This window comes from Ptychodera flava, chromosome 8 (genome assembly GCF_041260155.1).
Source record: "Ptychodera flava strain L36383 chromosome 8, AS_Pfla_20210202, whole genome shotgun sequence".
In the NCBI taxonomy this organism is placed as follows: domain Eukaryota; kingdom Metazoa; phylum Hemichordata; class Enteropneusta; family Ptychoderidae; genus Ptychodera; species Ptychodera flava.
The window spans coordinates 13,549,310-13,566,490 of NC_091935.1; the positions used below are offsets into that span (position 1 = coordinate 13,549,310).

At 40.1% G+C, this 17,181-nt stretch overlaps 1 protein-coding gene across 1 annotated transcript in view; it reads left to right on the forward strand.

Moving 5' to 3' along the window:
• Positions 1 to 17,181, forward strand: part of LOC139138590 (gamma-aminobutyric acid type B receptor subunit 2-like) — a 39,571-nt gene that overhangs the window by 11,478 nt on the left and 10,912 nt on the right. The window contains exons 2-7 of the mRNA XM_070707026.1: positions 373 to 765; positions 10,830 to 10,967; positions 11,345 to 11,512; positions 14,893 to 14,994; positions 15,268 to 15,333; positions 16,569 to 16,757. Coding sequence (XP_070563127.1) covers positions 445 to 765; positions 10,830 to 10,967; positions 11,345 to 11,512; positions 14,893 to 14,994; positions 15,268 to 15,333; positions 16,569 to 16,757 — 984 coding nt within the window. The 5' untranslated portion in view covers positions 373 to 444. The remainder of the gene's footprint in view (positions 1 to 372; positions 766 to 10,829; positions 10,968 to 11,344; positions 11,513 to 14,892; positions 14,995 to 15,267; positions 15,334 to 16,568; positions 16,758 to 17,181) is intronic.

The window sequence follows — 17,181 nt, forward strand, 5'->3', positions numbered from 1 at the left end:
TCTTGATAGACAGTAGAAGCTGATGTTACAGGGTGGAGTGACCGTGCCACTGTCTATGGGATCTAGCGGGAATCTTTGCGCGTAAATTAACATTTCGACAAACGAGACGACCGATTCGAGAGTTGAAAGAACTGAGTCGAATACATGAAAGGGAATTCGCCACGTATAAAAGAATCCAGAAAAAACCATAGCAGTAGCAAAAACGAAACAGAAGAAACGGGTAGATGTGTTTATTGTGACAGTCAAATGCAAATTAAATTATTGTTATGCTAATTTGTGTAATTACAAGGTAATAGTACGTGGTGCAGTGGGTGGCTTTATTAGGTGCAACGGTTCGTACTATGACGGTTGCTTTCTGTCTTCACCTTGCAGGGTACTAATGTTCTTGTCAAAAATCACCTGAAATGAGATTGCCGGCTGTGTACTGAGCAAACAAACAGGGGAATGATGGTTGTAATTACGTTCTTTTTGATATTGCCGCTACTTTTTGCCTGCCTGCCCAGCGCCTTCCATTCGAGTTACGCTTCGCCGAGCGGGGATAACGACACCTTCGATCCGCGTCTCTCCGACCCGGCAAACGCAGGCGGGACTGCCGGCGAAGACGTGGAGCTTGCGATTGCTGGGCTAATGCCGATCAGTACGCCGAACGGAGGTTGGAACGCCGCCGGTGTTGTCCCGGCAATCGAGATGGCAATCGAAGACGTCAATAAGAGACAGGGAGTCCTTGACGGATATAAGTTAAATCTGTACCTTAGTGATGATCAGGTAGGTCAAAAGTGTTCGTATTTCAGCATTTCTCGATTTATTGTTCTCAAATTTGCAGATCTTAATTACCAACTTTCCGGCATGGTGGAAGGATTCCCAAGCAAGGCACAAAAAAGAAATTAAAGTAACACAACTAAACAATCTAAATTTTGCACACAGTCCATTTCTCATTTCTGTGATGCCAAGTTGCTGATCCATCTATCATTGAAGATATATATATATATATATATATATATATATATATATATATATATATATATATATATATATGGTATATGATATATGTTATATGTATGTTATATATATATATGTTATATATTATATGTGTTATATATTATATGTGTTATATATGTTTTACATTGTATGTATATATATATATATATATATATATATATATACTATGTAAAACAGATCACACAGGTGAGATGTCAACAGAATTAATTCGACTACTTTCACTTGGTCGAGTCATGAGGTCTTGCTGTTGGACAATCTCCCTAAATATCCATATGAACTTCACGGGACCAATTTCTTGATATTTTAGTTCGAATAGTGATAATCAGGACAGATTTGAAAGTGACATGAAGTGTTGTGCTGTACACCGATGCACTGTTTCAGAGGTGACGCCTATCACTGCCCCTTCTTTGGTGGAGGGACAGTGCACAAACATTCTTTTGAGCAACAGGCCAAGCCCTACCATCGCGGTCTAGTAGTTTAAGCCTGATAAATGATAATCTGTAAAGTCATCGTAAAATGATGTAATATCATTATAAAGGAAACAATCAATATAAACGAGATAATAAACTGTAATTAAATTTGCTGGTTCTACTACCTAAGTACGATGAAATACAAACAATCAGATTTGTGTACGATATACAATCTTTCCGTTGGCGAATGAATTCAAGTTCGGACTGAAATTCAGCTCTCATTGATACATCAGACACGCACTGCGCATAGGCCTCGTTGACCGAAGTTGTGCGCCAGGCGTTTCAAGAATATTTTGGGAGTGGATAACGATACTGTCAATTTGAAATTAAACAAAATATACTTTACAAGACATTGAAAATTGTGGCTAATGTCGCTTTAACAGCCAAACAAGTATATTATGCCAGCTTATGCTATGCAAAATGTATTAAACAAACAGAATTAAATGTCGATAATTAACTGTTCGACTTTTGTCAAAATAAATATCTTTAGCCCAAGCACAACCTGAGCACGCACCGTCTTTTGCGAAGCCACGAAGTGTACGATACAGTGTTAGGAAAAATGCACACAAACATTTTATTTGTGCATTCCCGTCTTTTTTTTGAAACACCTGTCACGTAGGTGTCATAACCGTAGGGTAAACATATCTTCACCGGGGAGCGAAAACATGACAAGTCAGTTTTTGTAAGTTCTGTGAAAGGACACGACTTCCCGTGGACTTTCTTCATCTGTATACTGTCGGAACTTTAAAGTGGAATTCTGCGAGAATTCTCAGGGTTCACCGGTACGTCTGCCCTATATTTTTCTTCAAAAGTGCGGGCCAAGAGTCCTCGCTTCGATCTATAGTTTACATGTAAAGGGAACAACAACACCAGACTTCCTCTGTTATTTTCGAGGAGACGATCTCGGCTGGCGGGAAATGCTACTGTGTTGACAGCGCCCACTTCATTGTCACACGAGATGTACACGACAATGCGTTGTATTCAGCTTTAAATAGGTTTACATAAGTCAAGCTTTCTGCGTGTTTAACCACTCGTACGGGACAACGACAGGTTTAATCGACCACGGGTTTGTTTTCCCTGTTTTTCATTAGCTTCTTAATGAAAGTCTCTGGAATGTTTTGGAGTGGGTCTTTCGGCGTGTTATTCCTTCAAAAGGTGTTTTGATCGCTGTGTTTGCCCCGAGCACACTTCCCCCGAAAGGAACTCACATCGCAGCATCATCAAAACACGGGACAAGAAACACGCTGGTGGTCGTTTGTAAAATGTAACCTCGCTCTATAAATCCCCTTCAAAACAATATCTCTGGGTCGAAATAAGCCATTATCTCCGTTACCTAGTACCTCGTGCATGGCATTAATTCCGACGACGGAACAGGGTCAACCGATTTAATTTATAAAACATATTTTGAGACAAGGCATCAAACACGATTCTCCATATAGCTAATAATAATAATAGAAGTTCGCTTCTACCTTCGTGATTTCTCCAAAATCCAACAGTAATATCAGTCTCGAGGAAAACTGAAGGGGCTAGCGGTCCCGATTAAAGAAAGTCCCGCTGACAACGTGTACGGACGTGTATCCGAACCACTTAATTTGTTGTGGTAGGAAAACCCACATTGCAAGATAAACGCACCTATCGAGAACGCCTTGAGCAAGTTTGGAAAATAGAGAGGAAAGAGTCACGTGACCTCGACCATGGTACTCAAAAACAGACCTGATGATTTGATATACTTCGATGCAAACAGGTAGAGTGTTTTCCGCTGTGCCCTATGACATTTTTCAGCGAATAGTCGCGCAGTGGAGCGATCTCCAATACAGGGGTATGGTTGTAACTAGGTCACTTTGCATATAACACAGCTATCGGAACGACTTTACCGAAGGCAGATCTAGACTTAAAATTTACTTCAATATCTTTCGGATTTGGTTTTATCCGATGGGAAACTGTAAGATAATGTTTGAGGGAGAAATCGAGAGACAAGCTAGCAAAGAAGACGTCGAGACAGAAGGAGCACTTTTTTCTCGTTGGAACTGCTACATCCTGTCATCAGACACAAAGTATGAAAGGAACCAACCTTCGGAAAGGATTATGGAACCTTGTTTATTTCCATCCTTCGGTAAACACGCTCGCTGATATTACTCGAGACAAAGACTGGTATAGATCTTAAAGCAACTCGATGTGCATGACTGTCGACCCTTTGGCTCTATGCGGAAATAAGACGAGCATAAAGCTTAAGGACGACCACACGGAGAGAAATCTGAAACCATCGTTTCAACATGGTTTCGGTCCCGAAGTAACATTCGAAGAGTCACCTTTATATAATCAAAACTTCAGTATATCAGTTTCTGGAACTTTTCATCAAACAATTTTTAAGGCAAATCTGGATGAAAACGGATGGAACAACAGCTTTTTCAGTTTCAAATTTTAGGATGTTACTGCAACGCGCACGTGGTTTGAGAAGCTTTAAGATATTTTTATCCTTTTAATGAACTTTGAAAAATGCACCATTTTATTTGTCAGATCATATCGGCAGTAGTCTTCCGCTTCACTGTTCATTGTCAGTGACGTGACAGACAGTAACGGATAGAAAAAGTATCTTCCCAGAAAATATGAACACACATTCATATTCACTTTCGCTAACAATATCAACACCCGCATTCGCTTTCGCCCTTATTTGCATTGGAAGCATCTTCACAGTCCAGTGGTCACGTGATTCTTCGTACAGGGCCCAACCTGGATCCCATGTCGACCTAGCCAAGCCGTGAAGATCGAGAGACACTTGAAGGAGATTGGTCGTTTCGGCGCGTTGTTTGACAGTTTCAGAGTGAATCTTAAAAAATGCACCAGTTTTCTTCGCATTTTATTCCTCGCGTCAATTACGAAACACGTTTCGGAACGTGACGTAAAATAGCCCGAAATGCAGTTGAGCAACGATTCAAGAATCGACACAATTAGTTTGTCATTTGCAATGTTATTGCTGCACCGATGTCTATATTTGGTACATCTTACTTTACAATGAACCGAAAACGGCCCATATAATACATGCAACCAGGCAGCTAAATCGATTTCACCTTCAGCGCAACTTATTCCTGTTGACTTGAGGCATGTTGGTGGCTGGAGGCGGTGTTTCAATAGGTACAAACATGTATCCAGCTGCCATCTGAATGATGTAGATTGACTTTTAACATTCAACTCTTTTGCTGCTCTTTTCTTTGATGTGTTTTCGCCTCCTGTAAGGCTTAGAGTGGAACACTGACATTAGGAAAACTCCTTTAAGGCTTACAAATGACACCAGAAAAACTAAGCCAGTGAGGAGTCAACGTCAACAGCCCACTTCCTTCATTTCGTCTTACTTTGATCCGCTCTTGAGTTCCGAGATTAACTGGTGACATCCGTTCCAATGGATTAAAAGTCACTTTTTGAAACTTCTTCATGATGGACATCAAGTAAACATCAAATAATAGAAACACCTCACAAAAAGCTAGTACTTTATCGCTTAGCATCTGGTGTTTTTATACTATCCGGCGTTTAATTTTAAGCCTGGAATCCCCCCCCCCTTTACATTCAAATAAAAAATGCCTCTTAATTGCTTAACAAGCAAAGTAAAACACGACCTCTTCGCCTAAAACTATCGCGCCCGAACACGAAACCAACTAAATCCCAATTCACAAATGCTTCAGAACATTCTCAAGCCAGATCAGAAGACGCTTGGCTCGAGTTAACCCGCTATCTGTCTTTGTTCTTTGTGTTGGTTCTTTTTTTGTGGGCGAAGTAACTGACACCCAAGGAGTTGCGATAAAAGAATTCTACGGACGGGATGACACTTTTGCCATTCATTATTGAAATAAGATTAGCTCTAGTGTCACTCGACCAGCATCCTAAGAGCCAATTAAACTGATCTGGTGTCAATTGACCGCGTTGTCTCACGACACCAAGCGGATACTCACAAAAAGAGAAGGGCTGGGAGAATTTAATCGAGAGCAAAACCTCACGTGTCTGTGATTTCATAAGTTACCTGTAAGAAGTTGCTGGCAACTGAAATGAATCTGTGAAACCTATCTTCCGCACAGCTTCTGTTCCCGTTGAACAAACACTGGACGTTCTTTCCCTCGCTACAAGTTGTTGTCTGTGTGAAAGTTAGTCACCACGCATTTTTTAAAAGTCTTTTATCTCAAAAGAGAGTGAAGCCATTCACATTTATGAGCCCAGGAACCGACAGTGGAAAATACGTCCCTCTATAGAAAATATACATTAGTTTCAAGAGTGTCTCAATAGACGGACTCGAACCTAGAAAATGTCGTATTGTGTTTTTGTAGACACTCCACTTAACAACCGCTGACCAGAGTGAACCACATTGGGAGCGATCAGTCTGGAAAGTTACCATTGAGAAAAATTAACGTGCACTATTATATTATTGTTTGACCTCAAGTACATTAATTTTTTTATAGGTCAAGATTGACACGTGCCAAACATACGAAATCCAGGATCCGTCTATCTTGTAGCTAGCTTATATCTCGCAATGTTGTGGTATGGAGGCACAAACGAGATGCACCGCTATGGTTCTAGATTGCATTAAAAAAAACAGTGTTTCTTGCCTATGAGTAGGTGCATTTTGGTGCAGATGATGAAGTAGGGTAGAATAACCATGATAACGGTAGATGGATCCAGATAGATGGGCGACAGATCATGGGGTAGCACAGTCTGTGCTATCTGCATGACAGACTGATAGACAGCAGATAAACAGACAGACAACAGAAGGCAGTTCGTATATTAATCCGAAATGCCGAGTGAAACAGTTCATTCATAAGCTTAATCCCTTCGAACGATTTACCCGTACGGGGAGTAAATATATTCACTGCTAATAGAAGTGAGTTTAGACCGTGTGGAGTACTTCCATTAGCAGTGAATAAATGAAGCAGCAGCGGAAATAACGAGTGCTAATGTGTCGATTGTTCTCCAGGGAATACGAACAACCTTGACGGTTCTATTCTTAATACTCGTGTTTGCATAATACGGGTTATTCGAAAATGTGAAGGCATCGAGCTATGAATTGTTACCTGATCACATTAGACAGGTAACATCAGATTTATCTGTTGAATCAAAATCGTAATGGAAAATGAGTGACAACAATATTTACATAATCATCTTATCGCCCACAGCCATGAGCTATGGAGGTTCATGGAGGGAAGGGCGTCCTTACAACAAATCCCAACCATGATATATAACGTGTATTACATGACCACATAATAATAATTGGTCCATTCGTGGTGATGCATTTTATGCCATATTGCGATGTTGCGTGATGTTCAAGTTACCGATACTAATGAATATTTTATAAACTGGAAGGCTAGATGTCCACGGGGAATAGAGATATCGACTGGAAGGCTAGATGTCCACGGGGAATAGAGATATCGTAAGGTCGAATAAACCAGGTCACCGTGGAGTATCTTTCTTCACCGAGAGGTTAAGTTGCATTTCCTGTGGCAAAAGTTCTAGAACTGGTGAGCTGTTGGCGCTGTATTTATGAACATCTGTCACTGTAAATTTTGACAACATTTTTTACAATATTATTGCATTATGTCAGCGACATTTTTGGGTCTACCTCGAAAGGCGTACTGAAATGCCCAGTATTCGGCTCGTCAACACTAACCGTGTTTTTGTTGTCATTGTCAGAGTTGACAATCAAATTCAGGTCCGGACTTGAATTCAACAAGAACAATGCACACTACACGTTGACACTCCGCATTGACAAACTAAATACTAAATACTTTCAGGATGTTCAAAAAGTAAACCGAGAAACTCTTGCTGATAAATGGAACAAAAATACTGAAAAAGGGTAAAACATGAAAGTTATTGAAGCTTTAACACAGAAATGTAAAAAAAAATATTGAAACATCAAAATACAGTGAAAGACATCAATTATAAATACGTTTTGCTTAATGTCGACACCCGGTAAACTCAAGCTCCTCGACACATTTGACTGTTTAAGCGGAAAGTGTGACGTCACTAGTTTTTTCACATTATCCTTCGCGCATCTACCTGGATAGATCTCCAAGATTTTGCATGACTAGCCTTGTTTACAGGCGCAGAACGACCGAAAATGATGAAATTACTTTTATTGTTTGCTCTTGAACACGTCTTAAAATTCATCCTCCTGAACCCTGTAACGGTTGTCATGGAGCAGCGTTTAGAAGCGCGTCTCCATGTACAAAACATCTTAATAGGTTTTTATCTGAGTAACTGTGTCTGCAGTTAGTGCACGCTGTTCGACTTCAGGGTAATTCTTGGACAAATTGTTAGTGATTTTCTGTAATTGAATAAGTTAATGGATGTTTTACAGTGCACTTGACGTTACTACCGCGTCTGTTGGTCGCTTTATTTGCACCGTTCGCGGCACACCAGTCTCCGAGTTTTCATCTATCGTCCTCATTTTTTATCTCTATGGCTATCCATTTGTCCACCGGTCCCGTCCCATTAAATGCGCACCTTTCCACCAATCTCTCCATCCGCACCATCGGTCATCCATCTTTTCCACACAGCCATTTACCCTATGCGCCTAATAGTATCAGTCGACCTCGTCCATCTATACATCTACTCACGCAACAAACCAACAGACCAACAAAAAAGGCATACAATATCAATCGACTAATAAAACCTATCAGTTCATACCATCAACCCTTCCATGTACCCATGCCCCTAATAAACAAATCCTGTCCACCCATCCTTGTACCCATGCTCCTAGTCAACAAATACTGTCCACCCATCCTTGTACCCATGCTCCTATAGTCAACAACTACTGTACGCATGCTCCTAATCATTATTAGTAAATCCTGTCCACTCATCCATGTACCCAATCTCCTAATCAACGAATCCTGTCCACCCATCTATGTACCCATGCTCCTAGTCAACAAATCCTGTCCACCATTCAATTTGCCCCTGCCGCAATTATATAATACATTCACCAAGCATGCAGAAATAATCTATCCTGCCCACCTCTCCATACATCCCAGCCCCAATTCACCCGTCCACCCATCAGTCTACCGTTTGCCCGTCAACCTTACATATACAGCCCTGATCCGGCCCTATCTACCTGAAAACTACCTCTCGCGTGTTTTGGGGCATTGGCATTTCTCTGTGAGCCAAATTGTAACAGTTTTTCAGAAGTCTGATAAAGTAACAATGAAACTATAAGTGGTAAAGGCAAAGTTCTTGAAAGCATTTGTTTGAAGCGGTTCTCTCTACGGCGACGCGCATAATTAATAATAATAATAATAATATTTATTGCTTTAAAAACGCTTTCCATGTAAAAGACATCTCAAGGCGCATTACATTTCAGTTATAAAAATAGAGCAATGAAAATGGTTAGAAATCACACAAGTAACTCTCTTTAAAAAGGTAAGTTTTTAAATGAGACTTAAACACGTTAAAATTATCAACACATCGGAGTTTTGATGGTAGCCTGTTCCACAGCCGCGGAGCACAAACAGAAAATGACCGATCTCCGTAAAACACAGTGTTAGCGATCGGCTGGTGTACACTGATCGCTGTACCATCAGCAATGTCATTCAACAGAATCATGGTACCATGAATGCACGAGTCAACTTTCTCACGTGTGAGGAAAAAATGCTTGTAGATGCTTTGATTTAATATCCAAACAGAACGCAGGGAGCGTTTCCGAGTCTTTTCTTGCACTGGTATCAGTAACGTACCGCCCTTCTTCCTTTCATTTCGGAAAATCACATTTATTGTATTTATCCGCAATGACCTGACACAAATGAGTTGTCACGGTCTTGCTACGTTGACGCTCGTGGGGGTAATTGGTATTAGAACCGGCTTTAAAGACCCTGAAAATGCCTAGAACTTAACTAAAGCAAATATGACTATTTACAATCAGATTTTGATCAAATCTATACTCGGAGTCAAACTGTGTAGTTTGATGTACAAACAGGGCTTTTGAAGGCGCTCTGCGGGTGAAAACCTTTCAATCCCTCGACGTTCACAGGGGCAATCTGTAAGCTGAATGCATCCACAGGTGAGCTTGTGAAACCACTGAGGAAAAAGCGGAAACTTCCTGTAGCCGCGGAGACTGTCCTAATAAATGGTGAAATCACGTGACAACCCCGTATGGTACTAAGTGTAGCAGACAGTAGTTTTACAGAACGTGTTCAAATCGAAGATCTCTGAATAATGATGATGAGCGTCAGAACCATGTCCACAAGGTCGCCCCCTACCAGCAAGTCAAATTTCAAAGAGGGTGGAATTCGCCCTGGGGACAGATTCTCTGACTCTACAATGTTTACGATATCGTTCTTCTGTACTGGATCTGAGGCCCTATTTTAAGTTATATAAATTAAATTTTCACCGTCCAGTATTTGTGAAAATCGAAAATTTACCCCCCCCCCCAGTTAATATAAGGATGACGGCTGTTCAAGTGGTAGGTAAATATATAAAGGAGTTTTTCCTCTAGTAGCAAAATTTGAACTTTAATCCCCAATTTTCATTCTTATTTTGAAATATATGACTTTGCATTTCAGAGAGGCACGTTTTGATCAAAAGTTTAAGTATCTCAGTTTTTAAGGCGCGTAATATCTTGAAAGGCGGTATGGGCGTGCATTTCAAAACAATTCGCATTCTAGCTTTCTTTTAGAGGGGCGGTCTAGCAACAATTCAAGTTAAGGAACACACATTGCCTGCAGGGCCGCTCTGTGTGAAGAAACATGCATTGCCGGCGATTCGTGTTACGTAACAGAGGCTAGTTCCACATGAAGCTTCTAAGACGTTTTGGGAACTGCATATTGAATTGCCTATAATTATTGTGACAAAGATGTCAATAGAAAAGTCACATAAATATGTGAATACACAGAATGATCACGATTGGAACTAATTTGGGATAATTGGATCTTTTACTAGTAATTGCTCACATTTATCAAAAGTGATAGGTGCCATATAGCAGAAAATAGAGGTACTACAAACTACTCATAAAAAACAAGTGAATTGCAAAAATGAAAATGAGATGACCTTAAATTGGTTGATTAAACCAACATTAATATGATATCCAATTATCCCAAATAGTTCCAATCGTGTTAATGATAACCAAATGACTCTATATTGAGCAATAGATGGGTTACCTGGCTGGCTGGTTGGTGGTTAATAGGCGGTTTAGGCGGTCATAACATTTTTGCACTACCAAGACTGTCCGAGGTACCGCTATTCTGAAATTTGTAACATTGACAGTTTGGGGTTGAGAATTTTGATTGCAGTAGTTGTGACGTTATGTTGAATACATACAGAGTTGTAAAGTTTTTCGACTGAAATTTTCCGTTAATGAATTAAAGGCCTTCTCCTCGTTATCCTCGTTCGCAGTGTGATCCGGGACTAGCAACTTCTCTCATGTACGAACACCTGACTAACAAGCCAACCAAACTCATGATCCTCGGAAGCGGTTGTTCGATAGCGTCCGTTCCTGTCGCCAACTCGGCGCATTACTACAACTTACTTCAGGTAAGAAAATATTATGTTATAGGAAGCTTTCAGTATTAAATTGCAGACTAGGGAACAAGGAATCTTGCTGTCAAGGGCAGATAACTATTTCACAAGGTTGTTTCTTTTGAGTGTTTTGGATTTCTATAGTTTGTGTCTTGAGGTAGGGTAGATTGCTTTCTACATTTCATTCCAATTTTTTTACTCCCCGTAATTGATAGTTCTGTGTTGCTATAAATTTACGAAATATAAAAACGCCTTTGGCCTTAAAATTACTTTCAGCTATAAAGCCTGAACAATGGTCCTTTGCCATTTCAACGTAAAAGAAATACCTATAAATAGGCAGAAGCCAGATAAATGTAAGAAATAATTGTTTTTCTTTTCTCGTTTTTTTCCAGGCTTCTTTTTCGACATCGGGAGCGCTGTCGGACAAAACTCGATTTCCGCTGTTTTTTCAAGTGGTGCAATCTGATTTAGGACTAAATCCGCCGTATCTTACCCTTTTACGGCACTTTGGATGGCGCCGGGTTGCCGTTCTTTATCACGACACACTCTTCTTCGCCAAGGTTAGTGTGACCTTAATGACGCAATATCAAAGTCGTGGTGACCTGTGTAAACCGTGTTCCCTGTTCCCTGTCTATGACAACACCAACACCCATCGTAATGTGTTAATTATGCTTCATAAAGAATCGCATCCATTTACAATCGTACATTATTGTGCTGGAATTTGGAGTCTGAAACGGCATTTTACAATTTGGTAACAGCCAATTCTTCTGAGCTATTAGGCTTTTTTCACCTTAAACATTCATTGTAACCATGTCAATGGTCTTGTTGACACGAGAGAAAAACAGAGAGAGAGAGAGAGAGAGAGAGAGAGAGAGAGAGAGAGAGAGAGAGAGAGAGAGAGAGAGTCCATTTTGAATTGATCTTGTTCCAACTCTTCGTCGGACAGTGAAGTATCGTAGAATTTAACCTTTCCTACGCCGCGACTGATATACAGAAAAAGACATAACTTCACTTAGCGTATTCTTTTGCCGAACTATTGTTGCTTGGTCTCAGAACATAATTTGAAAAACTAATTATTTCAAAATTATACATTATCCGTGCCCTGATGGGAATATTCCTTTTAGCTTTAGCCTTGGAGGTTGCGATTGAAACCACGGTGTTCATTGGCGGAGGAGCACAGCTAATTATCATTTAAATCAACATGGCGGTGATTCTCCGAAAATTATTCCATACCATCTGCTCTTGAAACGATTCATAACCTGCGTTCTTCGTTTAAACTCATAAAAGTGATTCCATGGCACTTGCAGTTAATAACTCTAGACAGCTGAGTATGCTAGCAGGATTTCCATATTCACCTCGCACACAAATACCCTACAGCTGCGCATTTTTGTTTCTCTATCGTGCTCATGGCCCTTCCTGAGCTATGAAGTGTATTTCCTCTACGACCCTTTAATCTTATTACCCCATATCAGTTGATTAATGGATTTTTACTGACGTCACGTAGCATTTCCCGAAGCTCAATCCCTCAGTGTCTTTCAAACATGTGGCAGATTGGATTTTAAGATCCCTGAGTTTTATCTGCCCCGGTACATATCAGAATTACTGCAGCCGTGACGTCAGATAACGCTGATTTAGTCTTTTTTATTCTGATATGAAGTTTCACTGATAAGATAATACCCTGTACCAACAGAAAGAGTAAAAGTTCATCCGAACATGGAAGATTGATGATTCTGATAACAGATTTAAATAATTAAAAATAACACTATCCCTGTAGACAATTTGTAAATCGACGATTTGGGTCTTCTTTTCGCGACCTATTGTTCTGTGTCAAAAATATAGTAAGCTTACAAACCAATACAAATTCTGTCTGTATCTATGCACAGTGGTATAGGTAGCATATCACCTATACACACATTACATATACAAGCTTGTTCTCGAACATTATGTGCCAGAATTTAAAGTTTTCCCCTTCCCCATCATGGAGACAAAATATAAATTTGCAGGTAGTAAACCGATCGACGTTACTGCTCACATTGATCCGTGTTTTACTAAAATTGTCATAAAATAAATGACCCTGTCCATGAAAGCAAAAACAATAAAAAGCAGTTTTTAAATTTTGTGACGATTTTGTCTGTAGTAGCAGAGAGGTTGTTGGCAAGTATCAACGGCATTTCCGCGTGAAAAGCCATCCAATAATTGTACACTACACAGTTGCGCAAATAGTTCCAATAAGTTTGGCAGAATGTTCTTGTACAGCCTGTACCGTAGTGGGGTCCTCGACATTTACCGCAAAGAGGTTCGTACGTTTACAACGATGAATGTCGTAAACTCTCTGTTCACTTCCATCGTGACACTCATGGCTCGGGGAGGCTCGGATCAAGCCTGTATGTTGCAATGTTAATGTAAAGGTCCAGTAATATTTCTGTTGGACTGTTTCAAATGTTTAATTATTTAAACATATTTTTTGTTCATTAACGTCTAATATTTGATGAATTGTGATATGAGACTGCTAGAAAGAGGTCCATTTGAACCATTGTCATTCGACTTATTCAATATTTATGAATTAATAACCATTAAAACGGCAACAAATACAGTAAATTTGCTTGCATAGCAACTCCAATGCATTCAATCATATAGGAAGGAATTCTATTTGCGCAACTCTGTAGTGTACAAAGGGTCTCACGATGTTTTTTTTAACAAAGCCCCGTACACTCACGCTTTTCATATCAATTTAATCGATTGCCGGTGTTGTCTGCTTGAGCGATTCCGTCACGCACTCATAGTTCAGTGACAGCCCAAACAGCTGTTATTCCTTCTTGCATGCAATTATATATTTATCACAAGCAAAGACCGATTTTTAGGCAGTTTCAGGCAGAATGTGAAAGAGACTCCGGCGAAAAGCGTTATGGAATTATTTAGAAGGTACTCTTGAGCGGATGTTATTTGCTTCAGGTCAGAGTTACATCGAGGGTCGAAATTTCAAATTGAAATATAAAACTTCTACCAGGAAATCCAGTGTAGCTTCTGCTGCAAAAGAAAAAGTTGCCTTTTGTTGCAAATGTATTCGTTACGAAATTTGTTTTAAAAAATGACAAAAAAAGCTCATAAAAGACTTCGTTCCCTTAGAGAAGGTGTATTGTTGATACGATTTTTAGCCCCTGTAATGTTTGGTTTGGACTTCGTGGTTTTCCATGATGGTGTACTCGAATACAGTTTCTCAATCTTTGTCGTGCTGAAACGAAACGCACTCAGAGCGACAAAGTGTAGTTTCAGTGAATAAATAATTGCTCACGACAAGAGAAAATGTGAATGTATCTGTTGTTGCTAGTATCCTTTCTTTTTTAAAGATTCCTTTCTGTACATCGGTTTAAGAGAGGGTACTGTTCATTGTTATCTCTTCCTAGGCCTCAGTTTTGCTCCGGCAAAATCACGAAATGGCGCTATTCAAATGTTAACGAGGACAGCGTCGACCTTTGTTGATGGGTTTTATGTCAAGAAAAATGAAATGCCGCCTCAAAATTTAACACGACTTCAAATAATTTTAATGCAAGATATGTGTGTCAAATAAAAGTGAGGCCTCCTACACACGGGGGGGGGGGGGTGTTCACCTGACTGGCGTGTGTGAATGATAGAAATGAAAGATAATGTCACAGATTTCTTCATATGTGTACTCTCTGTAACAGTGATCCAAGTTTTGTTTGCAGACCTGCCTGTCGGTTTTTTTCCAAGATGCACGGCGACATGATTGATTTGTGGAGTGAATAAAAATTGACGAAATAGCTCGCATTGAGGTCTACACGCTGCAGTCTGACAGCTGTCGGGAACACGAAAGGAAAAGAGAAGCTTGAAAATGCAAACTGCGTCTTCAAAGAGACACAACTCCTCTCCGTTGTATCATGTGACACTTTTCTGGTTGCATCGCTTTTTTGTCTTCATTCAGGGTAAAGATCACATGCTGGAGATTCTACAAGCTGACGGCGTTCACGTGGTATTGTCGGAGAGTTTCAACGATTACCCGGTACACCAGATGGAGTCCATAAGGGTATGTGTTCTACATGACTGTCTCGGAGAAAAGTATCTGGCGGGAGTCTCTGCCCGGAGGCCCGCCGAGCTCATTGCGAAAAATAACGAAGATAATGTCATTCCATGGGTGTTGGCGCTCACTTGTCAAATAGATTTCCGTGATAGCTCTAAGCAGTATACATGCATTTTAATAGTCAAATCGAACCCTCGTTGAATTTAAAGATCAAATGTCGCCACGTTTCCTAACTCGATGTCTTCATTCTTTCACCAAGTGCAATTTTTTTCCTGACAGAAAAACGATGTTCGAATCATCATCGTGATGGGATACGAAGATAAAACCAGGAAGGCCTTTTGTGAGGTAAATGACACAGATCAATATTCCGTTGTCAGTATATTAATAAGGCATGGCATTGCCTGTTTCCACTGAAGAAATCCGGTTAGATACTTTTATAATTTTCCTGTCAATTTTGCATCGTAAGTTGGCAAGGTCTACCGGTACGTTATCGACAGGAAGTTCGATTTCGACGGTAGCGAGCTTCGAAACTTCTCGCAAAAAATGTACAGTGACCGTACCGTCGTGAGCTGTCGGCGATATGAGCGCATCTTAAGAAATCTTTCACGAGCTGTTGACGTTTAAAGACGGATTAGGAATTACAATATCACGAGTGAGTTTTCAGTTCCAATGGCGTAAAACGGATCCAAAATTATCAGGACAGAGTTTATCTTGAATGTATTCGACACTCTTCTGTGGTAGGCGATACGGTCAGCATTCCATTGTCTAAATGCAGCACGACTGTCCTAAATATAGAATATTAAAGTTTTTATCACTATTCAAGTGATACTTATCAGAGGGAGGCAAAAAATTGCACGTTGCAACTATTCTTCTATATGATTGCTGTTATAAGAAGAGCTTCCCCGAAAGCGCTTTGTTATGAATGTGGCGCGTTTCTCAAATGACGGTATTTAAATTTCGCAACGAGGAAAATTCGGCTCACGAATAGACATTGGTTGCGATCTAGGGAAGACCCAAGGGGGAATGATATCCTAGTTCTCAGAGCTTTCCTTGCCGAGATACCAGCGAGGAATACCTCTGAGATTTGTGGATCACTGCAACGACAGTACAGGGTCTTCGCTACAGCCGGTTATATGTTTTTACAAATCTTGACAAAGGAAGAAATCTCTTAATTTTTGAAAATGTCAACCCGCTTGAAAGCCTCCTTCGAATATAATATCTGATCTCCGGGTCTCATTGTGAACGCAAAAAAACATGCATTAACGCAACGACAATTAGCGGATGTTCCAACCTCGTTTGCATCCTTGAAAGATGATGAAAAACACCATTAAAGATATGAAGGAGGGTTGTATTGTATTACTCCTTCCGACATATCCTGTATTTCGAGCGTGTGGTCAGTCTTAATTAGGAGCAAAATTCACTCTCAAGTAAAAAGTCATCCTGTAAATCAAAATGTCTTTTATTGAACAATCAAATCCTTTCCAATGCACTTCTTGAAGAACTCAAGGAAGCCTGAAGCTTATGATGTGGCGAAAGAGAGAGAAAAAGTTTCCTATTTCGTGACATTTGACAATTTTCAGGGCTACAAACAGGGTGTTTTCGGTGCCAAGTACGTATGGAATATCGTATCAGGATGGTACGAAGAGAACTGGTACACCATTGAAGACACGGACTGTTCGGCCGAACAGATGGCCGAGGTCGTTGAAGGCGCTATATCGACATTTCAAATGCTGTATGATGTCAGCAACAAGACGACAATATCTGGCACGGTAATTTCCCGCAATTTTTTGTCGATTTACCGGCTGCTCTTCCTCTAATGGGAGCTGTATACACAATAAATTTCTTGAATTATCGATAAATCTAGAATATGTGAAATACTTTCCCAGAAGTTACACTGAAGAACCACTCTCCTTTACTGCCCGCTTGAAGCACGAGAATAACAGAATCCCACGCTACAATGGGCTGAGAGATAGAATGCCCTACACGAGTTTGGGAATTTCTGTCTCAAGCTCGTGTTGGACAGAAATTCCCCAAAAATTCCAAAAATTGTGTGAGACATTCCATGTCAGTTCATTTGGTCCCTTAAATACTCGACAAAAATGCTGTTATCATATTTTATTGTAGAAAACAACTATCACTTCCCTTCGAAAAATAAGTCAACACCCAATCATATATAATGCTATAGGAAACATG